General features: G+C 45.7%; 1 protein-coding gene across 2 annotated transcripts; it reads left to right on the forward strand.

The window, feature by feature from the left end:
- The first annotated feature begins 348 nt into the window (after positions 1–348).
- Positions 349–25,458, forward strand: LOC307208155 (kyphoscoliosis peptidase-like). 2 transcript variants are annotated; one of them, XM_079962598.1, is made up of 15 exons: positions 349–364; positions 4,944–5,053; positions 6,312–6,356; positions 7,679–7,732; positions 9,152–9,205; positions 10,055–10,117; positions 11,003–11,074; positions 12,044–12,085; positions 14,162–14,218; positions 17,421–17,503; positions 18,946–19,054; positions 20,078–20,195; positions 21,512–21,700; positions 22,578–22,768; positions 24,082–25,458. In XM_079962598.1, the coding sequence occupies exons 2-15, from the start codon at positions 4,963–4,965 to the stop codon at positions 24,981–24,983; spliced, it is 2,070 nt and encodes a 689-aa protein (XP_079818724.1). In that variant the 5' UTR covers positions 349–364; positions 4,944–4,962; the 3' UTR covers positions 24,984–25,458. The 2 variants fall into 2 exon arrangements, with proteins under 2 accessions (XP_079818724.1, XP_079818723.1); XM_079962597.1 differs by lacking the exon at positions 349–364 and adding an exon at positions 490–643.
- Positions 25,459–25,855: the final 397 nt, after the last annotated feature.

A 25,855-nucleotide genomic window follows, 5' to 3' on the forward strand; every position in this document is an offset into this window, starting at 1 on the left:
GTGATCTATCCTCCTGACTGAGTTCAAGCCATGTTCCTCCCTCACTCCTCCCCTTTGGGACTTTATTCATTGATTACACAAATGCAGACTTCCCCGTTACTCTCCAAATTCACACTGCTATGCTGTCGTGATGGTGACACACCTTGGCTGTATAAATATCTTTTCCCTAAGCAACCTCTATAAATAATATGATTGCTTGCATTTGCATTGTTAGAGAGAGACAAAGTTCAGCCTTTCTCCAACAAGGAAATGAAACAACTTACCTGTTTCTCCAAGGTGCACTGAGAAACAAACAGTCTTTCCTGCAGGAGTAACTTTTTCTCGAAGGGAGAGGACTCATTACCTGGACATCTATGCCGAAAAGGTAACCAGAGCATCTTGATTTGTTTGGTCCTCTTACAAAAGCAGGGTTTGTGAAATGAAGCAACAGACTGGTCCATGGAGTGTCTATTTACCAAGAACTAGTAAGCCTGGCAGACCAGAATCCTAGGAGAGTTAGCAAGCAGAAGCTCATTCCAGGCACAGCCCCTGGAGGGAACTTTTCAGGTCACAGAATAACAGTTCTGTGAATTCTCCAGAGTGTTTCTCTCCAGTTTTATACAAATGAACGGTGAGGGATAGATGGGAATGGCAAGAAAAGCAGGTAAGGGCAGCGGTGAGTTTATGCTCTCGGGCCCTTTTGACAGGCCCTATTCATTCACCTTAATAAACCTGACTGTCTCAAACTACAATGGATTTAAACCATATGTCAGGAGTGCTCTGATGGTGTTTCCTGCTTGGCAGGGGGTTGGACTCGATGGCCCTTGTGGTCTCTTCCAACTCTATGATTCTATGATTCTAAAAGCTGAATTAATATACCACATAGGTTATCTTCTTTTCTGTTACAGTACTTTCCGCTTCTACTGAAAGAAATACAGATAGATAGATAGATAGATAGATAGATAGATAGATAGATGATAGATAGATAGATGATAGATAGATATAGATAGATGATGAGAGAGAGAGAGAGAGAGAGAGAGAGAGAGAGAGAGAGCGCGCTAGCTTTTTTTGGGGGGGCGCAGGGGTATGCATACCCCTAAACATTTTGTGAATCTAAGTTTGGCCTCATTGTGACGCGGCAGCTAAAAAAGCCAATGCAATTCTGGGCTGCATCAATAGGAGTATAGCATCTAGATCAAGGGAAGTAATAGTGCCACTGTATTCTGCTCTGGTCAGACCTCACCTGGAGTACTGTGTCCAGTTCTGGGCACCACAGTTCAAGAAGGACACTGACAAACTGGAACGTGTCCAGAGGAGGGCAACCAAAATGGTCAAAGGCCTGGAAACGATGCCTTATGAGGAACGGCTAAGGGAGCTGGGCATGTTTAGCCTGGAGAAGAGGAGGTTAAGGGGTGATATGATAGCCATGTTCAAATATATAAAAGGATGTCACATAGAGGAGGGAGAAAGGTTGTTTTCTGCTGCTCCAGAGAAGCGGACACGGAGCAATGGATCCAAACTACAAGAAAGAAGATTCCACCTAAAGATTAGGAAGAACTTCCTGACAGTAAGAGCTGTTCGACAGTGGAATTTGCTGCCAAGGAGTGTGGTGGAGTCTCCTTCTTTGGAGACAATAAATAAAGAAGCAGAGGCTTGACAACCATATGTCAGGAGTGCTCTGGTGGTGTTTCCTGCTTGGCAGGGGGTTGGGCTCGATGGCCCTTGTAGTCTCTTCCAACTCTATGATTCTATGATTCTATGAGGAGCAGTATTTAAATATGAGTAAGAAAATGAGAGTACCCTTAAACATTTTTAAAGAAAAAAAGCACTGAATAGATAGCTAGATAGCTAGATAGATGACAGACAGACAGATAGCTAGATAAATAGGTATAAAACAAGGACATGGGTACCTAAAGGAGGTCAGTGTGAGCAAGTGAAATGTTGAGGACTAGTAACTTGTGGCAGAGGCAGATCTAGGGCAGCGCAGCCAGTTCTGCCACACTGGGCATCAAGCCAAGGGGGACACTGCAGGGTTTCGCAACTATGATGTAGCACATTGAGCAGAGCCGAAGGTGAGGCAGGGAGCTGCTGGATTTTGACCTTGCACAGAGCACCACTGAAATTTGAAAGATCAAAGTTCCCTCCCACCTCACTTGTGGGTTGATTTGCAAAGCTACGATAGGCTCCACTGCATTTTCAGGTCAGGACAGTGGCCTTTTTTTTTAACCTATAACCACAATAATCAAGAATTATTGTTCCAGTTGCTAGAACTGAGCTGAGGGGAGTCGCCCTGTACCTCTTTCCTAAAGCAAAGATGTGAAGGATCTCTCGCCATGTGAACCTACCTGGACCCTGAAATAAACATCAGAGGCCCTTCTTTGTGTGCCATGAGAGGGCCAAAAGGTGGCAACACAAGACTGGGCCTTATCTGCAGTGGCTCCCTGTCTGTGGAATGCTTGGCTGCCACCTTCATCATACACCTTTAGGCACCAGGCAAAAACACTCCTCTTCAACAAGGCCTTTGGCTGATTAACACCGTATACCCCTTTTTAAAGTGTTTGTGGGAGCGGGAGGGGGTGTTATTGGTTTGTGGGGTTTTTTTTGTTCTTGTTTTTATTATGTATCTTGTGTTTTTTTGTATTGTATTTTTATGTTGTGAACTGGCCTGAGATCTATGGATGAAAGGCGGTACACAAATTTAATAATAATAATAATAATGCAGTACCTTTATAAGGTACTGCATTATTAGGGGGGGATGCGGGTAGCGATATGGTCTAAACCATTGAGCCTCTTGGGCTTGCCGATCAGATGGTCGGCGGTTCGAATCCCCGCGACGGGGTGAGCTCCCGTTGCTCGGTCCCTGCTCCTGCCAACCTAGCAGTTCGAAAGCACGTCAAAGTGCAAGTAGATAAATAGGTACCGCTCCGGCAGGAATGTAAACGGTGTTTCCGTGCGCTGCTCTGGTTCGCCAGAAGTGGCTTAGTCATGCTGGCCACATGACCCGGAAGCTGTCTGCGGACAAATGCCAGCTCCCTCGGCCTATAGAGCGAGAGGAACACTGCAACCGCAGAGTCCGCCACGACTGGACCTAATGGTCAGGGGTCCCTTTACCTTACCTTACCTTACCTTTATAGGAAAAATAAACAATAAGTTTTGGTTTTGGTAGGGAAACTCTCTTATCAGGCTCATCCCCTCCCCCATGTGTTCCGGGTGCCAATCTTGCTGCCTGACAGGGCTCACTCAGTGCAGGTCTGCCTTTCCTAGGGAACACAGCAGAATCAGAGGAGCCTTTCTGGCTTGAGGCTGGACAGCTGCAGACCAGACAGGGTGGGAATCGCGAGTGATATCTGCTTTGCCTAGGGAGGGGATCCCCAAAGTGACCCAGTCTCCCCGCAGTTGAGAAAACTTGCACATGCTAGGGAAAAGGTTCTGTGTGCTATCTGTTGTGTTAATGATCAGCCTGCAGGACATTGTGTTTGCATATGAGCCCTGGCCAGCAGAGAAGTATAGGTGGGTTCTCACGAGGCAAGACACAGTGATAACAGCAAGAACCTTTCTTGAACTGCATAACTGGGAAACAGAGGCAAAGCAACTACTTATATACATTTCTGAAGGCTTGTGCCACTCCCATTCCCAACGTGATTGGCTGTCTACATTTCCAAACTGCGAATCGTGACTCTAGAGTTCAAGGGCCAATGGCAGAGGCCCAAATCCTGAAATGTTCTGTGATTGGACAACATGTATTGAATCAGAACACAGGAGCTCAGAATCCTTAGTCCAGACTCAAGCTCAGGAAAGCACAGACCACTGAATACATAACAAGCAGGCTGAAGCGAAATGGGGGAAACCAGGCATAGGGCCCCTTAGTTGCATGGGGCAATACCTCTGTGAGTGCCAGGCATACTTATAAACCAGCTCAATGCAAGATCTGGAAGGCAGAATGTAACCACAGCATCCCTGGCAAATTGTGATTCAGTTTCTGCTTAGATGCCTCCAGTGAAGGATGGCTAAGCGCTTCCCAAGTCCATCTGTTCCACTGTCAAACAGCTACAGTGGCACCTTGGTTCTCAAACTTAATCCGTTCCAAAAGTCCATTCCAAAACCAAAGCGTTCCAAAACCAAGGTGCACTTTCCCATAGAAAGTAATGCAAAATGGATTCATCTGTTCCAGACTTTTAAAAACAACCCCCAAGACAGCAATTTAACATGAATTTTGCTATCCAACGAGACCACTGATCCATAAAATGAACGCAATGATCAATGTACTATACAATAAATAAGACAGTATTGTAGATGATAAAAATTTAATTTAGTTATTTTTCTTACCTGCACTGACGATAGTCATTGTTTGGATGGAGGGCTTTCTATCCATTTCCACAGTCACACAATCAATCAATCAGTCAGTAGCTGAACTGGGTTCCACACAGTCACAAAAACAAATTAACCGAAAAAGCCTCAAAAACAAAAACACAAAATAAATAGCAAAAACAAAAGTGCCAAACTTAATCCGTTCCGGAAGCCCGTTTGACTTTCGAAATGTTCGAAAACTAAGGCACAGCTTCTGATTGGTGCAGGCGCCCCGGAAACAATAGCCGACAACTGCATCGGACGTTTGGCTTCCGAAAAATGTTTGAAAACCGGAACACTTACTTCCAGGTTTTTGGCGTTTGAGAACCAAGGCATTTGAGAACCAAAGTACCACTGTATTACCATTAGGACACTTCTCCTGATGCTTAGCCGAAACCTGTTTCCCTGCCATTTCCACTCATTACATAATTTTGGCATGAAATCTGCATGGCAGCCCTTCAGATGTCATTTGAAGAGAACAACCATGTCTATCTGTCCGTCTGTATTCCATCTGTATTCCGCCAGTCTAATATCATCAGGTATGCAGTGCCAGGATGTCAACTGTCAATTTGTAAATATTTTGATAAAGAAATAGATTTCACTGCTATTTCTTTCAGCTGAACATCCAAGGGGAAAATGGCCTTTCATGATGGTTTATCTCGCACTCAGCAGATACTGCTGGCAATCTTCTGCTTCCCGCTGCTGCCCTTCTATCTCTGCTACTTGTGTAAGTAGGAAGTGTAACTTGAGCGTTAATAACCCATGTGCATGGGAGAAAGTCTTACACATCTTACTCAGTGAACTCAGTGAGAATTACCGTATTTTTTGCTCTATAAGACTCACTTTTTCCCTCCTAAAAAGTAAGGGGAAATGTGTGTGCATCTTATGGAGCGAATGCAGGCTGCGCAGCTATCACAGAAGCCAGAACAGCAAGAGGGATTGCTGCTTTCACTGCGCAGCGATGCCTCTTGTTGTTCTAAGATTCAGAATATTTTTTTTTCTTGTTTTCCTCCTTCAAAAACTAGGTGCGTCTTGTGGTCTGGTGCGTCTTATAGAGCAAAAAATACGGTACTTCTGAACGTGTAGAGTTGCACACCAAAACAGGTCCTGCTCTGAGGAAGTTGCTGTCTAAAGGGCAGCCAAGAGGAAATGGATTTATTTCAAGAATTGCACCTTTAGTTCTATGAGGCCACTCACCTGTGAGTAAAATGCATAATAGCTGGTGACTGGTTTTAACATTTTCTATGGTCTTCATTGTATGGTTTTACGTGTAATTGTTGTAAACACTCTGATAATTGTTACGAATAGTGGTATATATATATGTGTGTGTGTGTGTGTATATATATATATATATATATATATATATATATATATATATATGTATATATATATATAAAATATATAAATCTATAAATAAAATTTCCTCCAAATGCTCCCTTTATTCTCAGCCTGCTCCACCTGCCTTTCCCCAATTCCTTTTCCTTCCCTTCTGCCCATCACCAGAGAACTAAAATTCCCACATTGTTTTCTCAGAGCAACCTCACCCTGTCTCTGCCTTGGAAAACAGCCGATGAAAACAGAGTGACGATGTTCTTACAAGCTTATCATTTAGCAAGATAATATATATTTGTTATAGGCTTAAACGTCTGTCTGTCTGTCTGTCTGTCTATATATTTATATAATTTGTGCTTAGGTTGTGTGTTGGTTTCCAGACTTGCAACACACCTTTTGCCTCAGAATCACTCCTCGTAAAACCACTGCCAAATTATGCAAGAATAACCAAAGCAAGGGACTCGTGATGCTTCTATGCCAGTCCTTTGCTCTGGAATTGCTTCCTTTCATTCACTCCAATCCAGATAACATCATTTCCAACCCTCCTCTGGGAGGGAATTAGGACAGAAGGAGAAGGTAGACCTGAAGAAGAGAGCTAATGACCATCAGGCATGTTTTCCGTGTTTCTTTTAGTAATAATGATATTTCTGTAGGCTTTGCAACGAGTGAAGAGGATAAAGGGCAGCCTGACTCCCTTGGTGAGTGAATATCAAAATCCTATTCCGTTTATTTCTTATCATACTTTGGATCAGTGTAAACACTGCTGCTGGGAGAACCACTTGCATCTTTGGGCCTTCACTTCTATTCACTGATTGTTAACCAAGTTTGATGAAAGATGTTCATAGACTCTCGGAGTTAACACTCGGTGTAACAGCCTGCGGTCTAACTTGTACAGTGGTAGCTCGGTTTTCGAACGTAATCCATTCTGGAAGACCGTTCGAGTTCTGAAACGTTCGAAAACCGAAAACTCAGCAGTCGACAGCTAGACCTCTGGATCTTGCACCCAGCAGAAGCCGAGTGGTGTGTTTGACTTCTGAGGCATGTTCAAAAACTTAAGCATTTATGTCTGGGTTTACGGCATTTGTAAACCGAAATGTTAGTCAACGGAGACATTCGAAAACCAAGGTACCACTGTATAAGGTTCTATCTAATGGTTGCAGCTGAGAGGGTGGAATATTGGAGCTGGATGTAAAAGTTGAACACACACCTCTGAGGTCTCAGACTCTGTGTGAACCAGTTTTTACTCAATTATCTCTGAAGAGTAAGGGAGTGATCTCAGCCTATCTGGTCCCACTGCCCTGCAGCTGAAGACCCTCACCAAAGCCTCCCTTACCTGGGTTGTATGGCAGCAGCTGCAAAGCAGCAGCAGGTTCCAGCGAGATCTCGCTAGAACTTTCCAGAAGCTGCTGCCGCTACAGCTTCTCCACCGGTGGTGGAGGTGGCAGAGAGGATGGACCCCTAGGGGCATGCCACCTTTTGGGATTCAGTCATAAGTTATTCCCAAATTCAGGTGTCATTTCTGTCAGGAGTTCAGCCTACACTTGAGTAGGACCCTGGCAGAGACACATGCCCGACTGGCATGTTCTCTACCTCCTGGTCGATCGTTCGGGAGCTTCAAAAGCTTTCTTCAGCCCGAACATCACAGCGACCGATGCCAACAGACACCTGCACACTTAGGGATCTGCAGAGTCTTCACAGCTTGCGTGACAGACCTCAACAACTCAGCATTTTGGCTAATCTACTTTATTTACATATAAACACACACGGAACACTGCAACATGGCTCCCTCTCTCTCTAGCATCAGACAGCAAAGAGGAAAAACAAAGGACAACAATCCCACTTCACGGAACACAGTAACACAAACATCCTGTCTCCGTCACTTCCCACTCTGTGGAGTCATAACATACACCATCATACAACTTTTCCCAAAGCCCGCTGCCCCTGCCCCCCTGCACACATGTGAGAAATACAGACGCAATACAAGCCAGAGCAGTAACGATGAATTGTATTTTTCCAACAGATCAAGTAGAAGAAGGTGCGGTGCAGCAATCAAACAGACAGCGCAGATTAGCTGGTGAGAGAAATGTGTCAATTTAGTTGGCCAGTTTTGCCCCGTGATGCCACAGTTAGTTCCTTGTTATGTCTGTGCATGTGTAACGGTCTAGATCTTGCTGGAGAGTTTTTCTCCTTGTGTACTGTGTCAGGAAGATTTTGGGCATCACATGGCAAGAGAGTCACCAAAAAAGATGTTGCTCTCCCAAGCCCACATTCCCAGCATGTTCGCACTCCTGTCTCAGCAATGTCTATGCTGCCTTGGTCATGTCCACAACCAGGGATACGAGTGGCACTGTGGTCTAAACCACCGACCCTCTTGGGCTTGCCGATTGGAAGGTTGGCGGTTCGAATCTCCGCGACTGGGTGAGTTCCTGTTGCTCTGTCCCAGCTCCTGCCAACCTAGCAGTTCGAAAGCACATCAAAGTGCAAGTAGATAAATAGGTACCACTATGGCGGGAAGGTAAATGGCAATTCCATGCACTCTGGCTTCCATTATGGTGTCTTTTGTGCTAGAAGCTGTTTAGTCCTGCTGGCCACATGACCCAGAAAGCTGTATGTGGACAAACGCCGGCTCCCTTGGCCTGAAGCGAGATGTGCGCCCCAGCCCCATAGTTGCTTTTGACTGGACTTAACTGTCCAGGGGTCCTTTACCTTTACCATGTCCATACAATGGAAGATGGCAGGATCTGCAGGAATATACAGTGGTACCTCGGGTTAAGTACTTAATTCGTTCTGGAGGTCCGTTCTTAACCTGAAACTGTTCTTAACCTGAAGCACCACTTTAGCTAACCGGGCCTCCCGCTGCTGCCATGCCGCCGGAGCACAATTTCTGTTCTCATCCTGAATCAAAGTTCTTAACCCGAGGTAATATTTCTGGGTTAGCGGAGGCTGTAACATGAAGCGTATGTAACCCGAGGTACCACCAACTAAACTATAAGCAGTGGGCAGGCTGACTTGCATATGGTTTTCTTAATTTCCCTCAGAGGAAATGGGAAGTAGTGAAAGAAGTATATGGACTGTGATTGGGCTCACACCCTTACCAGGAAGAGTCCAGTATGCACTGTTGGGAGTTAAAAATAATAGAAGGTCGTGCAGCCTCCCTCTTCCATGTCCAGTGGGGGTGTTTGCAGGCAATTTTTGGGAAGCAAAGAGCAGGGGTGAGGAACCTGTGACCCTCCAGGTGTTGTTGGGCATCCAGTACTCATCAGTTCTGGCTAGCATGGTCAGAGATTATAGGAGTTGCAGTGCAACATCTGGAAGGCTGCAGGTTCCCCATCTTGGACTAAGTGGGATAAACATATGAAATGATCTCCCCCAAAATAACCTCCGCAGACTTTAGTGCTGCGGCTGGTGAGGTACTCTGAGCTAACATATGGACATGGGCTTGGTTGCATGCTTCAGGTATGGTATTGATCATGGAAGGTCATATTTCCAACAGCTCGAGCCGAAGAAGGAACGGGTCAAGAAATAAGCGAGAATCCCAGAATCACAGGTGAGAGTGGTTTGCTGTTTAACCATCAACTGTAAAGCCTTCTTTGGGGGGCGAATTGTCCATGTTGTAGCTGTGCATGTCTGATGACCTGGGTTTCTCTACAGAGAGCCTTTCCCTCAGATGCCAAGGCAGGGTGGGAAGACCAATGACGCAGCCACCTTTGCTGAAGCCAAGCAGGTTTGGGTCCAGTCAGGCCTGGATGGGAGACTTCCTGGGAATTCCCTATGTATGGTGCCTCGAGTTCCGGGAGGAATGAAAGATGTGCATTTGGCACATGTGTGTACTTACTAAATAAATAAAGAAATAAATAAATAAGGGGTCCCCTCTCACTTATTGAGATCTTATGGGGAGGCCTCGCTTGGAGCACCATTAAGGATTCAAGTAGAAGCAACTACGTGTGTTCAGTAAACCTGAAGGAGCATCTTCCACCATAGCTGTCAACGTTTCCCTTTTTTTAAGGGAAATTCCCTTATTCCAAATAGGATTCAGTCTGCAAATCCAGCCCTATTAACCCCGGGGCCGCACTTAACTTTCAGATTTCATGAATATTTGGATCTGCTTTAGGCTCAGAGCCTTTGATGAGATCCCTTGTGGGTTCCTTTTCAGGTATACGCCACTTTGAATGGTTTTATTTATTTATATCGTATTTACTCAAATGTAATGTACACCTTTTTTTGGCCAAACTTTGTTGTGAAAATTAGGGTGCGCATTAGATTTGATGGCGCATTAGATTTGCGTAAATGCGGTAATGAAACTGTGTGTAAATTTTATGATATAAATTATGCAACATATGCTTTTAAAATAATTTTTTTTTCAGTCTCTGAGATGCTCTCTTTGTTCTTTAAACAGCCCAGGCAGCTGAAACGTACAATGAGGATCATCTGCCGGGTGTTACCTATGAGCCTAAACGAAGTATGTGAGCCGGTGAATGTTGATAACATTAACTGCAAAGGCTGTAAGAGTGATCTTGCTGAGGAAATCTTGCTAAGGAGCTTGGTTTGAAAGAAAAGCCCAATTGTAGTAACAACAACAACAAATCTTTTTGAAATATACTCGGAGTCGAGAGTGGATTTCATGCTCTTTATTCAGCTCATAGTGGTGAGGAGGAATGAAATTCCCCCCAAAGTTTACACATTATTTACACAATGGGCTACACATGATTGGCTAATTCCGAAATTCTCCTGTAGGCCAATCAGGTTGTGGATTCACTTCCATCTGGAGCTGGATTGGGTGGCTCCTGCAGACCAATCATACTGCTGCATTGTTCTAGGACCAATCACACTGCTGCAGTCTGAATCCTATCGTTCTAGGACCAATCGGACTGTTGCATTTTGGACCCTATTGTTCTAGGACCAATCAGACTGCTGCATTTTGGATCCTATTCAACTCAGTACATGACACCTTTTTAAAGGGTGTGCATTGAATATTTCAGCTTCTGATTTTTCAGTATTCTCTGGCACCGTCATTTCCTGACTGTTGCTTCTTCAGGGTTACTTTTCTGCAATCTGGATTTATTTTGCTTATGTCACCTTTAATATGTGATATGGAACCTACACAAGGGCTTCCTCATTCCAAACCCAGAGAGTTAACATGCTACCTCTTAAAAACGAATATTCAATTATTTCAAAACCCATAAGAAAGAGCAAACCATTTCATCCCGTACAAAGCAGGTTTCCCACCCACCCCACTTATAAGCAGCAAGAGGGACATTTCATTTTTCCTGCCACTTTTGCGTGTTTTTACTGTAGTTGACTTGATATCTCTGTTTGCAAGTTCTTGTTGTTTGTTTTTCTCCAGATCAAATCACTGTGGAAATACATCCTAGACACAGCACATCACGGAGCAAAAAGAAGTTTTCCTTCAGAAAAAGTAGGTCCGTTTCTATGTTACAATGCATAAGAAAACAGATTATTATTATTATTATTTATGGAAAATGTTTCAGCTTCCTCCGATCTGAGCTGCTTTAATGTGAATTAAAGGATGCTGTAGTGAGTGTGGCAGATCAAAGAACACTGAGGATGACATATTTGTAAGTGCTGCATATTCTGTAACCTTCTGGAAGCAAGAAACGACATGTACTTTTTAGACATGCACAGGAATGCTAAACAGCTTTGGCTAGAGCTATGAGCTTAACCAAGAGACTTGATCGCAGCCTCCCTGTCCTTAGAATCTCATTTTAAAGATATAAAACCACAGGCAGGCAGAGGACCCAAAGATGGACATCCAAAATACCCCCCCCCATATTCCTAAAGAGCTGAGAAACGTATTCATGTATCCAACCGCCGCTGCAATAATCTTAATAGCTAAATGGTGGAAGGCAGATAAAATACCAACTAAAATGGAGGGCAGGTGAAAGTACTTGAATATGTAGAATTGGGAAAGATGACAGGAAAAATTAGGAACCAGACAAACCAACAGTTTAACAAAGACTTATTCAGATTATATTTAAAAGAACATTGTTCTCATACGAAATCTTCGACATGCTTTGATTAACTTCTGCAATGTCATATGCTACAAAGATCATGGATAATTTGTGTTAAGTTAAAGAGTATAGAAATATGCAGTCAACAAGGAAATGAAGGACCCATACTAAGGACGATGGAAGTCTCAACATATGGGAGAATTTTATTTTATATGTAACATTTTCTTTGTATTTGATGGCATCTGTTTTTGTTGTTCTCTATGTGGTGAAGGGACTTAATATTGAAAAATTAATAGAGATTAAATTGCAAAATAACCCCCAATCCTATAATGTATTATTCCACCTTGTGTTCCTATGGATTTATTTATTTTTTTGTAACTCATTCTTTGTGTGCATGTGTGCTCCTGGTGTTGCAGGAACCCAGGTATTTCCTGAGTGGCCAGGGAAGGACAATGAAGGTAAGGGCTCCAAATGGGACTTAGGTTCACATGTGGTGGGGGTGTAAATATGGACAATGTTTCTGGCAAAGGGTGTTTAAGGAGATAACAGAAATCACTGAGTTAAAGCTGACCAAAAGTCCAGAGGTAGCATTATTATTAGTTTACGATGGGGTAGAAGGTTCACAGGCTATGAAGGACTTGCTTACATATTTATTGACAGCTGCACAAATTATGGTAGCTAGGAGATGAAAGGGGCAAGCAGAATATAAAATGGAAGAATGGTATAAAGAGGTGTGGGATATAGCTATTAATGATAAATTAACATGTGCCATTAAGCTAAGACGGGGAATATGCAGGAGAAATGATTATGAGGAAATACGGAAGGTGTTTGTAGAATTTGGACTGTTAAAACGGAAAGGGGTCAAACCATCGCAAGAGGTGTTGAAATTTTGGGAGGTTGGATAGTTACAATGGAATGGTCTTGGTGGTGGGGTGCACAATTTTATTATTTATTTATGATTATTTCTTTGTCAAAATAAAATAAAATTAATAATAATAATAATAATAATAATAATAGCAGCTATTTTATATCGAGGGTTGTTCACACTTCTGTTTGCCCCCTGCCACTTTCCCTGGGAAACCCATTTTTTACCACTGAATTGGAACAAACATCAACAGGCTTTTCTACAGATTGATGTTTGCTCCGATTCAGCACTAAAGAGCAGGTTTTCCTGGGGAAAGTGATAGGGCAAACAGAAAACTGCTCAGAGCCGTGCCTCAAAAGCAATGGAGAAGAGGGAGACCGCTCAGACCCATGCTTTACAGCCATGGGACAAGTGGAAATGCAAATGAGCCCTCAGTCAGATCATTGGTTCATCTAGACCAGGTATTGTTGATACTGACCAGCAAACAGCCTCCCGGCTCTTCAGGTGGGAGACATTCATAGCCCTTCCAGGAGATGTTTAAGTTTGAACCAGGGACTTTCTGCTTGCAAAGCAGATGCTCCAGCAGCGAGCTATGGCCCACTCCCTAAAGGCAGAATTCAGAGCAGTGATTGTACTGAATCAAAGGGGTGGAGCGAGTCCCCTTTGAAGAAAGGGGGCTGTGTTTTCCCTCCATCTCCCTTAACACTAGAACTCATGAGCATCCAAACTGGAAGACTGCCTTCCCCCATTTTGGCTGGGTTTGGTGGGAGTTAGTAACCTAGCAGCCTCTAGGGGGCAGCAGCTTCTGCATCATTGCTTTAAGGCAGGGGTCAGCAACCTAAGGCCCATGGGCCGGAAGCAACCTGCGGAGGTCGTTTGACTGGCCCACAAGCCGCCCCCGAAATGAGTTGCCCGCTTGCGCACTGCGCTAACCCGACACAGCGCGGTGCGGAGCCTCGCTTCCGTGGTGCTGGAAATCACGTCTGTGCAGACGCAGATGCTGGAAATTGTGTCTGCGCATGCAAAGACGCTGAAAATCACAGGTGTACGCTCTCACATATGCGCGATATACAGCCCACGAAGGGATCTTGGCAGACCGATTCGGCCCAGGCAAGATAAACCTTGCTGACCCCTGCTTTATGGGCAGCTATGAAAATTACACTGACAACGGGTGGTGCTGTGGGTTAAAGCACAGAGCCTAGGACTGGCCAATCAGAAGGTCGGCGGTTTGAATCCCCGCGACGGGGTGAGCTCCCGTTGCTTGGTCCCTGCTCCTGCCAACCTAGCAGTTCGAAAGCACATCAAAGTGCAAGTAGATAAATAGGTACCGCTCCGGCGGGAAGGTAAACGGCATTTCTGTGCACTGCTCTGGTTCTTCAGAAGTGGCTTTGTCATGCTGGCCACATGACCCGGAAGCTGTATGCCGGCTCCCTCGGCCAGTAAAGCGAGATGAGCGCTGCAACCCCAGAGTCAGCCATGAGTGGACCTAATGGTCAGGAGTCCCTTTACCTTTACCTAAGAGCAATATATCGTGGTATCTGTGGCTGTATGCATGTTGTTGGGCTCCCATTGTTTCCCGGCCAGCATGACTAATAGCCAGGAATGATGAATGTTGCAAAATACGTTTTAATGTACATATTGTCTCATCCCAGCAATAACCATTTTGCAGGGTTTCAGGATGATGGAGAAAAGGGATCAAGGCCGTCTAAGGGACAAGTTCTGTATGGTAAATATAAGTTGTTTTTATTTATATATATATATATAAATTTTATTTTTGCATTTTCTAGTTTACATAAACAAATGAATTAAATACATAAACATATCATCCATTTTGACTTCCCTCCCACCCCCCTTGTGGATCTTAATGCAATGATTTCCCCCTCGTATCTCTTTCATAACTCTATTTTTATAAATCCTTTCTCAATCCATAGTTCGAATTTTTATACAAGTTTTCTCTGAATCCTACCAATATATGTACCGTAATTGTTTACAATAGCTTTTCAAATAAATTATAAACCTTCCCCATTCTTTATTAAACACCTCCTCTTCCTGATTTCTAATTCTTCCTGTAAGAATTTCCTCTTTTGCCTTTTATAAGTTGTTTGTTATATTTGCCTGTTGGCCTGGATCCTGTATACAGTGGTTCCTCAGGTTACGAGCTTAATTCGTTCCAGAAGTCCGTTCTTAACCCAAAGCGTTTTTAACCCAAGGCGCGCATTCCCTACATAGGCCTCCTGCGGCCACGGAAGCAGATATTGTTCGTATCCCAGGGCAAAGTTTGCAACCTGGAACACCTACTTCCGGGTTTGTGGAGTTCGTAACCAGAAGCGTTCGTAAGCAGGACTGTTCATAACCACTGTATTTGGTGTGGGGAGTCTTTAGCTCGCCAGGTGTTGTTAGACTACAATTCCCATCAGCCCCCAAAAGGGTGGCCAGTGGCCATGGAATGATGGTAGTTGTAGTTCAGCAGCTTCTGGAGGGCCAAAGTTCCCCCACACTTCTTATATATCTTAGCTGAGCCCATCCACAACCACTCGAGGTCTTCTAGGAACAAGGTTTGCATGGGAAATATTAACCGCACTATACCTTGGCCACCAAGGCCGACCCTACCATTAGACAGAACAAGGTGCCGCCTCAGGCCTCAGATGCTTGGGAAGGGGAAGAATGAGTGCGATGTCATTGGGCATCTCTGTACATGCCAATGCAGCCTGCCCTGCATCCTCTAAGTTAGCCTGCTCTCCTCAGGTACGGTGGAGCATTCTGTCTCATCACCAGTGTTTGGTTCCTGCAAGTGGAATGGGGTTTCTATTATATGTGGCATGTGGGTGGGTGGGTACATTTTGTCCATTACTTCATGCAGTCTTGTTTGTGTCACTGTTACGCTACCTGCTAGGGTTAAAAGACAGAGGTTTTGGTGTGAAGGGAGATTCTTTGAGGAGGTAACAAGTGTTCCAGTGTGAGGTGCGCACCATGCCACTCCCATCACAAGATTTGTCTGCTTTGGCCCAAGAAAAGCCATGCTCTAAAAATGTATCGCAAGAACTGATCAACATCCTATCTGGTCCAGCACTGTTGGAGTGTCCCCCTTTTCTCCATGGCTGTTTAAGCAGAGCAATAATGGTAACAGGGTAGGTGAAACCCCTCTACTCCCTGCTACTGGATTTCATTTGAGGAGCAGCACAGTTGGCTCCCTGTTTATTTGCCGTGGGGATGCGGATGCAGCGTGGGGGCACATCCCCACCTCAGCATAAGACACGCCACAGCGTGTCTAGCCGCCATGCCCACTCTCTGACCTTTGCCTCCCTCGCAGAAAGTTTGCTTAAGTTCCACTTGGCTGGATGGTTGGCGAATGTAGCAGACTTTCGAGTATCAGGGGAACATTTGGGGGGAAACACCTGTCTGACACGTGAATCGCTAACACTAGAAATGTGCCTTGCTGGAAATACGTTAAGTTCAGGATTGTTTTGCTACTCTTTCCAATTGTTGACTTCTGCTAATAAAAGGAGCCTCGGCAGAGCTAGCCGGCAGCTTGCTTGGAGCATGCTTGCATGCTTGCTCCTGCACAGCTCACGTGCATTTACCGTTTTTTTTGCTCTATAAGACTCACTTTTTCCCTCCTAAAAAGTAAGGGGAAATGTGTGTGTGTCTTATGGAGTGAATGCAGGCTGCGCAGCTATCCCAGAAGCCAGAACAGCAAGAGGGATTGCTGCTTTCGCTGCGCAGCGATCCCTCTTGCTGTTCTGGCTTCTGAGATTCAGAATATTTTTTTTCTTGTTTTCCTCCTCCAAAAACTAGGTGCGTCTTGTGGTCTGGTGCATCTTATAGAGCGAAAAATACGGTAGCTCCCATGCCGTCCTCCATTATTTCAACAATTTGCCCTTTCCTGTTCACTGTAGTCCAACCCTATTAATCACATTTTAGGTCCTTCTCCTTTTCACCCCCTTCTGTTTTTCTACTGGACTTCCTCTGTTTAAGGAATCATCATCATAATTTATTATTTGTACCCCGCCCATCTGGCTAAGTTTCCCCAGCCACTCTGGGTGGCTTCCAACAAAGATTAAAAATACATTAAAATTTCACACATTAAAAACTTTCCTGAACAGGGCTGCCTTCAGATGTCTTCTAAATGTCAGGTAGTTGTCTATCTCTTTGACATCTGATGGGAGGGCGTACCACAGGGCGGGTGCCACTACCGAAAAGGCCCTCTGCCTAGTTCCCTTTAACTTTGCTTTTCGCAGTGAGGGAACCGCTAGAAGGCCCTCGGCACTGGACCTCAGTGTCCGGGCAGAACGATGGGGATGGAGACGCTCCTTCAGGTATACTGGGCTGAGGCCATTTAGGGCTTTAAAGGTCAGCACCAACACTTTGAATTGTGCTCGGAAATGTACTGGGAACCAGTGTAGGTCTTTCAAGACCAATGTTATGTGGTCTTGGTGGCCGCTCCCAGTCACCAGTCTAGCTGCCGCATTCTGGATTAGTTGTAGTTTCCAGGTCACCTTCAAAGGTAGCCCCACATAGAGCGCATTGCAGTAGTCCAAGCAAGAGATAACTAGAGCATGCACCACTTTGGTGACACAGTCCGCGGGCAGGTAGAGTCTCAGCCTGCGTACCAGATGGTGTTGATAAACAGCTGCCCTGGACACAGAATTGACCTGTTCCTCCATGGACAGCTGTGAGTCCAAAATGACTCCCAGGCTGCACACCTGGTTCTTCAGGGGCACAGTTACCCCATTCAGGACCAGGGAGTCCTCCACACCAGCCCATCCCCTATTCCCCAAGAACAGTACTTCTGTCTTGTCAGGATTCAACCTCAATCCATTAGCAGCCATCCATCCTCCAACTGCCTCCAGGCACTCACACAGGACATTCACTGCCTTCACTGGTTCTGATTTGAAAGAGAGGTAGAGCTTTTCCATGTTTGTTCCTAGATTACCCGTGGGATAAATCCAGTCTGAAAACAATACCAATCGACTTGACACAGTTTCAGGAACTGGATGCCTATGCATCAAAGGTATGCAATCTCTTTTTACAGTGTGGAATAATAGTCCTGTATGGAATTTGCTGGGATGCAGAGATCCTTTTCCATGTGGATTTGGAATCTGAGAGTGCCTTCACATGTGCTCTCCTGATAGGAGGAAACCCTCCGTTCCCAATGGGAAACATCATGAGTCGCAAGACCCAGCTCCTGTTTCCACATGATGGACAGACACAACAGAGCGCCTATTTATGCAGCCTTCATGCGCACCATAGGTAAAGGACCCCTGGATGGTTAAGTTAAAATGGTGTACAATCAATATGTATTGTTGGTGGTGGCACAGCAATCCGCCCCAGATTTCATACTTTTGCCCAGTGACAATAGTAGGGCCGGCTCTGGATCCTGGGCTGCCTCAGCCCCTCGCCCTCCCTGTTCTCAGCAGGGCTGTCTTAAGCATATGCGGTGCCGGGGTGCAAAGATCTGCCCGGTGCCCCCCCCCCCAGGTTGCCCAGTCCCAGGAGAGTAGGAGGGAGGAGCCAGCCGGCTGCCTCAGCGTCTCACTGGCTCGGTCACCCCCAAACTCGCAGCACAGAGCCCCCCACAGCAGAAGAGCCCACCGCGGCACTCCGACCAATGGGCAGGCTCTTCCCCGGACTCAACTCTTGGGCCCCTGACTCTTGGCCTGGCGCCCCTGAGAGCCCGGCGCCTGGGTGCCCCGCACCCCTAGCGCCCGTGGGTAAGATGGCCCTGGCTCTCAGAATGCCCTGCTGGCTGTAGTTTCACCCACCCACAGGTGGAACAGGTTGCTCTGTACTGGTGGGTGGAGGCTGGCATCTCTCTCCACCAGTAAAAGTCAGCACTTCTGCCAAATCCAAGACCACCACCCATTGCCCGGCACAAAGGGGATTTGAATTTCAGTGAAAGATTGTGGGAATGGCATGCCCGTGTGCCCTGGAAAAGATTATGCATGCTTCTCCCTTCAGAACAATTTTTAATGTGCAATTCTGTGCAGTTTTACTCAGAAGTAAGCTCCACTGAGTTCAAAAAGACCGACACCCGCTCGGAAAATTCATCAGCATTCTAATGCAAATTCCTCCTAATGTACTGAATTTTGCAAAGCATTTTCCCTAACACAATGTGTTCTTATGCACATATTACCTTGCATGCATATTTATTACATGTACATACGTTTTTGCAGACATTCCTATCTGGAGAGCTGTACTGCAACATCCAGAGCAGGGCAGATTTTGAAAGATTGCTCTGTTTCAGTTTGTTTATCATTTTGGAAAGCGCATATTAAATAGGATGACCTTGAAATGTAAAAAAAGAAACGAAAAAAGACTGACACCCTTGTCAGTGCATGTAGGATTGCACCCTAGGCTTTATTTAAACAGGTGGTTGCCTTAGATAGAAAAATGGAACTGGGTACCCCTTTCCCATATCAAAAGCTACTGAATCTATTCCCTTTTGTGAAACAGGTAAACGTCAGGAATAGCGTGGCAAACCTGGTGAGTGCCTTGCTCCAAAAAGCCCACAGTGACCTGGAGAAAGTGAGAGCCATTTGGATGTGGATTTGCCGCCACATAGGTAGGTGACGGTGACAACTTTTTGTATGTTTGTGCCCCTTTGCTTCTGACAACATCACAACAGACAGGCATTCCACAGGTAAAGCTTTCCCCTAGCCCTGCATCTCCATCCATACTGGGGGAGATTTTCCTTTGGAAGTGCTGCCTGCCTTGCAGCTGATAGATGAGTGGATGCCCCACAGGAGGGAGAAAACTATGAAACAGGGTGGGGAACCTGTGGCCATGTTAGACTACAACTCCCATCATTCCTGAGCACTGGTCATGCTGGCATGCTGTGAGAGGAGCTGGAAGTCTTTGTGCTGCTGGTTGTTGCTTTTCTTTTGAACTGACTGCAGAGTCAGTTGAGGTACATTCAAAGCACATTCTTTTCCTCAAAGAAGTCTGGGCACTGTGGTGTGTTGAGTGTTGCTGGGAATTGTAACTATGAGGCGTATTCTACAGTGTCCAGAATTATTTGAGGGAAAGAATGTGCTTTGAATGTGTGTTAAAGGTGAGGTGGCATGTAACAATAGGTGTAAAGGTAAAGGACCCCTGGACAGTTAAGTCCAGTCAAAGGCAACTATGGGGTTGTGGTGCTCATCTCGCTTTCAGGCCAAGGGAGCCGGTGTTTGTCCACAGACAGCTTTCCAGGTCATGTGGCCAGCAGGACTAAACCGCTTCTGGTGCAGTGGGACACGACAGAAACCAGAGCGCACAGAAATACTGTTTACCTTCCTGCCGCAGCGGTACCTATTTATCTACTTGCACTGGCGTGCTTTCAAACTGCTAGGTTGGCAGGAGCTGGGACAGAGCGATGGGAGCACACCCCGTCGCGGGGATTCGAACCACTGACGTTCCAATCGGCAAGCTTAAGAGGCTCAGTGGTTTAAACCACAGTGCCACCCATGTCCCATGTAACAATATTTTCATTTAATTGATCAATCACTCTGATCTTCTGCAATCCGAGTGAAACTGTTGCAGTCCCTTATTCACTGTGCATTTCATGCTCTGGAGTGGTATTTCACAAATTTCTTTTTTTCTCCAGAATATGATGTGGAAGGCTACCATAACCATGACAAGGTGTCTTGTGAGGCAGCTGATGTCCTTCAATCAGGAAAGGGCATTTGCGCTGGATACGCCGGACTCTTTGAAGAAATGTGCAGGTAATTCCTATTGGCCCCAGCCTCCATGACAAACAGTTGTTACTTGACAAGGCAAGGATGATGGGAGATATGGTGAGCCACGAGTTCCCTACCCCAGCACCAAACTATGAATGCTCCTGAAGCAAATTTTGATATATAGGCCTGCATTGTAATTGAGGTAGATCCATTGAAATCAATTAATGATCAACTTGTTTTTAGTGGTATTCAGCCCATATTCTCTTAGTTTGCATTTTATATTCTAATGCACCATTATGGAAAGAAGGACCAAAACACAGGTGTGCTGGAAATCTTGTACGCACCCTGTTATGTATTCAGTTTGCCTGAGCTTGAGTCTGGACTAAGGATTCTGACCCCTGTGTTCTGATTTGATACATGATATCCAATCACAGAACATTTCAGGATTTGGGCCTCTGCCATGGGATGCGGGTGGCGCTGTGTCCTAAACCACAGAGCCTAGGGCTTGCCAATCAGAATGTCAGCGGTTCGAATCCCTGTGACTGGGTGAGCTCCCATTGCTCGGTACCTGCTCCTGCAGACCTAGCAGTCTGAAAGCACATCAAAGTGCATGTAGATAAATAGGTAGCACTCCGGCGGAAAGGTAAATGGCATTTCTGTGCGCTGCTCTGGTTTCCCCAGAAGCGGCTTAGTCATGCTGGCCACACGATCCAGAAAAACTGCCTGAGGACAAACGTCGGCTCCCTCGGCCCGTAAAGCGAGATGAGCGCCGCAACCTCAGAGTTGTTAGCGACAGGACTTAACTGTCAGGGGTCCTTTACCTTTTTACATTGGCCTTTAAACTCTGACTTATGATTTGCAGCTTGGAAGTTAGGCAGCCAATCATGTTGGGAGTGGGAGTGGCCAAGGCCTTCAGAAATGTACATAAGCAGTTGCTTTGCTCCTGTTGTCCAGTTCTGTTAATTCAATAAAGGTTCTTGCTGTTATCACTGTGTCTTGCCTCGTGGGAACCCGCCTACACTTCACACCCTCCCTAACAATCATCCTTCACCAATCAATGCCTGCATGTTTTATAGCCCCTCTGTGCTACCTTAAAAGCTTAAGCTAAATTTCTCTGTCTGTCTGTCTGTCTGTCTGTCTGTCTGTCTGTCTGAGATACTGTAAGCTGAGATACTCAGGCTGCCAGATTTTGCTTCTGACGAAAGCTTCTGTGTCAATGCATGAAATGCAATCTGAAATGCATTGGGCTTGAAATAATGTTGTTTGGCTTCTCCCTGAAAACAGAACAAAAATTATGCATGACAATTCCAGCCCAAAAGAGCAGTGAAATGGCATTCCTGAGTACCTTTCTTTCTCCTCAGTATTGCAGGGATACAGTGCAAGACGTTGTCAGGGTACGCCAAAGGGGCTGGGTACAAACCAGGAAAAGTCTTTAAGGGAGCGAGTGATCATGCTTGGAATGCTGTCCATCTGGATGGAAGCTGGCACCTTTTGGACAGTACGTGGGGAAGTGGCTGTGTGGATGATGCCAAGAAGAGCTTCACTTTCAGGTATGCTGTTAGGCAAAAGAAAGCCTGAAGACAGTGTGGGACTCAGGGAAGGTATAGTTTACTTCTGCTGCTTTTAGAAGGCTTTTTATTTTGTCTGTTTGCGATTTGATGGCCACAGGGCTGACCATTTGCAATGAGAACCAAGCCGATGGCGATGGGGAAAATTATGGAAACTCCACCAACCATTCATTTATCTCCTCAAGTGGTTCTAGAGTATTATGCTTATCCTGGGGATAATAGAAGCTAGGTTGTTGCATCATAACAGCCTCCGTCAACCCTCCAGCTGTTTTGGACCACAATTCCCATCATCCTTCATGCTAGCTGGGGTTGATGGGACGTAGAGTTCAGCAACATCTGGAAGGAATCAGATTGGGGAAGGCTTGTTTAGCACAGTGTTCAAAGCCTCAGCTGTGCCCAATGTTAACAAAAGCTGGTTTAAACAAACTAACTGGATAAGCCATGGCTTGTCAAACAAACCGCTGTTAACATTAAGCATGGATTTGGCTGAGACAAACTGATTTATCTGAACCAAGATCTAGTTTCTTCACAGCAGTGTGTGAATGTGAGGCTGGCTTTGGCTCATTTTTGACATGCTAAACCTCACATCGGAACTGCACCATGGGCATAGCCGGGGGCGGGGGAGGCAGGGGGAGCAGCTGCACCCCCCATCAAGTAAATAAATCAAAATACTTAACTAGTTGACCAGTTGCATCGCAGATAGCTCAATTCTGCCCCCGTGATCTAAATCCTGGCTATACACATGAACTGGGCCGATATTATTCCACACTAAGCTTTAGGTAACTTTCCCAGTTTGACTCTGGTGATGACTGAGGCAATTTTATGAAATGCTGCACAATTCTGCCTTCTCCTTTTGCAGGTACAATGAGTTTTACTTCCTTACCCATCCAGCTCTGTTTATTAACGATCACTTCCCAGAAGACCACAGCTGGCAGCTCCTGAAACGGACATTATCACTGCAGCAGTTTGAACGCGATGTGTGGTATAAGCCTGCGTTTTATTCAGTGGGATTGACAGGCACATCCACGGCAACGTCAGTCATCGAAACAGGTAAAGTCAATCAGAAGCATCTGTCTTGTTGTTTTTGACAGTTACGCTGACAATCCGTCTCATGTTTTTTCAAAGGCGAAGTGCCCCATGACATGAGTCACTACTGCATTATTATGAAGCAGAGATGAGGGAACCTGTGGATCGGAGAACCTCCAGAGGTCGCTGGACTACAACTCCCATCATCCCTGACGATTGGTCATGCTAACAGGGGCCGATGGGAGCTGGAGTCTCACAACAGCTGGAGGGCCACGTAGGTTCCTTACGCAACAATTGTGAGGCAGCTGGATTGTGTCTGATCTATCTGGACAATCCCCATGCATTACATATTGATATATATTTCAGCAGAGCCTAGGACCCTCATACCTACGGGACCGCCTCTCCCGGTATGCCCCACGGAGAGCCTCAAGGTCCATAAATAGCAACACCCTAGTGGTCCCGGGCCCTAAGGAAGTTAGATTAGCTTCGACCATAGAATCATAGAAACATAGAGTTGGAAGAGACCACAAGGGCCATTGAGTCCAACCCCCTGCCAAGCAGGAAACACCATCAGAGCACTCCTGACATATGGTTGTCAAGCCTCTGCTTAAAGACCTCAAAAGAAGGAGACTCCACCACACTCCTTGGCAGCAAATTCCACTGTCGAACAGCTCTTACTGTCAGGAAGTTCTTCCTAATGTTTAGGTGGAATCTTTTTTCTTGTAGTTTGGAACCATTGCTCCGTGTCCACTTCTCTGGAGCAGCAGAAAACAACCTTTCTCCCTCCTCTATGTGACATCCTTTTATATATTTGAACATGGCTATCATTGGCTTTTCAACATTGGCTCCGGCCTGGTGGAACGCTCTGCCTCATGAGACCAGGGCCCTGCAGGATCTGATTTCTTTCTGCAGGGCCTGTAAGACAGAGTTGTTCCGCCTGGCCTTTGGCTTGGAGCCAATTTGATTCCCCCTCTTTCTTTTTTCTTTCTCCTGTGATGAGGCTGCATTTTAATATTTTAATGTTTCAATATTTTAATGTTGTATTTTAATCTTGTTTTTAAGTCGTATTCATTCAACTTGTTTTTATTATTGTTAGCCGCCCTGAGCCTGGCCTTGGCTGGAGAGGGCGGGGTATAAATAAAAATTATTAATATTATTATTATTCTAAAACTCTGCTAAGACCTACTGAATGACAGAATAAATAAACATAAACCAGCACAACAAACTCTCACTTGCACAACAGAACTCTCCCCTCCTCTCCCCTGCAGCCCTTGTGAGCATTTTTCTTTTAAACAAGTATTAACAACAATTCGAAACTTTTCACTTTTCTTTCACAGAAAACGGCAAGGCAACTGTTTCCATTGTGAGTCGATCTCCGACCTTCTTCCTTTGCGACCTCAACGGGGCAAAAGAGCAGTGCTTCATGACCCTGCAGAGGAACGGGATGACCGTGGAAGTGTATCCTCAGGAGGTGGGAACTCATAGCTTGGACATCTTCGCCAAACCTTCCAAGAGCAAGGAGGAGAACTACAGCCACGTTCTAAACTACTCCCTGGTGTGCCGATCTGTGGACAAGAGCTTCCGCTTGCCCAAAGTGCTCATCTATCCTGTGGGGCCCAGCTGGTTATCAGAGGAAAAGGGGATCCTGGAGGCTTTGCCCGAAAGCCCCATCATACACACCGACGACGGCCGCTGTGTTGTCACTTTCACTCGGACGAGTGACCTGGACTTCTTTGCCACCCTGGACTCGGATACCAGCCGCACGCCAGAGGACGTACGGAGGCGTCACATCTGGACGACTCGCTGGGGCACTAAGGTTGAGTTGAAGGTACATCTCCCTCACGCAGGGGCCTTTGCTCTTCACATCTGGGCAAAGAAAGCATCTGACCCGGGCAGCAGTCACTGCGCCCTCAGCTACCTCATCTCCTGCCCAAATAAGAAGGTGACGTGGCCGGTTTTCCCACAAAGCTACACGAACTGGGAGGATGCCTTTGAGCTGGTGGCACCTCTCGCCGGGGTCCTGCCGGCCAACCGTGATGTAACGTTCAAACTCAAGCTGCCTGGTGCAGACAGGGTGTCTGTCGAATGTGGAAAGTCTCGCCCACTGAGGCTGAGTGAAGACGGTTTCTGGGAGGGAACCTGCAGCACCTCAGGTGGCTCCACAGTGACAGTGAGAATGGCAAAAGGTGGCAGTAATACCTTCTGGTCCCTGTTGGAGTACAAAGTGGAAAGTCACTAGCTTGGAGACAGACTCAGTGGGAGAGTTGTGAACCACAGATCGCTCCATCGACTCTGATTTGGCAGGGAAGCTTCACAAGGCTGTCTCCTCCCTCAACTGTCGTTTTGGGGCTGCCTCAGCGGGGGAGATAGGAAGCAGGGCTCATTTCATCAGCTTCACTGGAAGTTTCAAGTTTCAAGGAACCTCCTGCCCCTGAACTGTGGCAGATGGTTGTAATGTATTCAGTGGTCTGTGTTTGCCTGAGCTAAGGATTCTGAGCTCCTGTGTTCTGATTTGATACATGATGTCCAATCACAGAACATTTCAGGATTTGGGCCTCTGCCATTGGCCCTTGAACTCTGAGTTGTGATTCGCAGCTTGGAAGTTTAAACTGCCAATCACAGGAATGGGAGTGCCCCAGGCTTTCAGGAATGTATATAAGCGGTTGCTTTGCCCGTTTCCCAGTTATGTAGTTCAATAAAGTTTCTTGTTGTTATCACTGTGTCTTGCCTCGTGGAACCCACCTACATTTCAATGGTCATTATGGGAACAACTATTTACAAATTGGCACCAAAGTTTTGATTTTTATATTCCCTCACTGTCCATTTTCCCTTGGGTTTTTTTTTATTTTTTAAAAAAGATTGTAAGCCTGTGTGTAGTGACTGTCTTGTTTTGATTGTATGTAATCTGTTCTGGGAGTCTTTTTATTATTATTGAAGAGCAGGGTACAAGTAGCTTGAGTCCAGTCAGGGAAGAAGGCCAGGGTATAAATAAATACCATAAATAAGAAAGAAATGTGTGTCAGTGTGGTGTAGTGGTTAAGAGTGGTGGACTCGTAATCCGGTGAACCGGGTTCGCTTCCCCGCTCCTCCACATGCAGCTGCTGGGTGACC

This window comes from Podarcis cretensis, assembly GCF_951804945.1.
Source record: "Podarcis cretensis genome assembly, chromosome: 2".
In the NCBI taxonomy this organism is placed as follows: domain Eukaryota; kingdom Metazoa; phylum Chordata; class Lepidosauria; order Squamata; family Lacertidae; genus Podarcis; species Podarcis cretensis.

Bases quoted from the DNA above. Each gene is read 5' to 3' on its own strand.
- LOC307208155 (XM_079962598.1), top strand. From the start codon at position 4,963: ATGGCCTTTCATGATGGTTTATCTCGCACTCAGCAGATACTGCTGGCA. The intron at 7,733-9,151 runs GTGAGAGAAATG...TATTTCCAACAG, and splicing joins CAGACAGCGCAGATTAGCTG to CTCGAGCCGAAGAAGGAACG. The intron at 14,219-17,420 runs GTAAATATAAGT...GTTTGTTCCTAG, and splicing joins TAAGGGACAAGTTCTGTATG to ATTACCCGTGGGATAAATCC.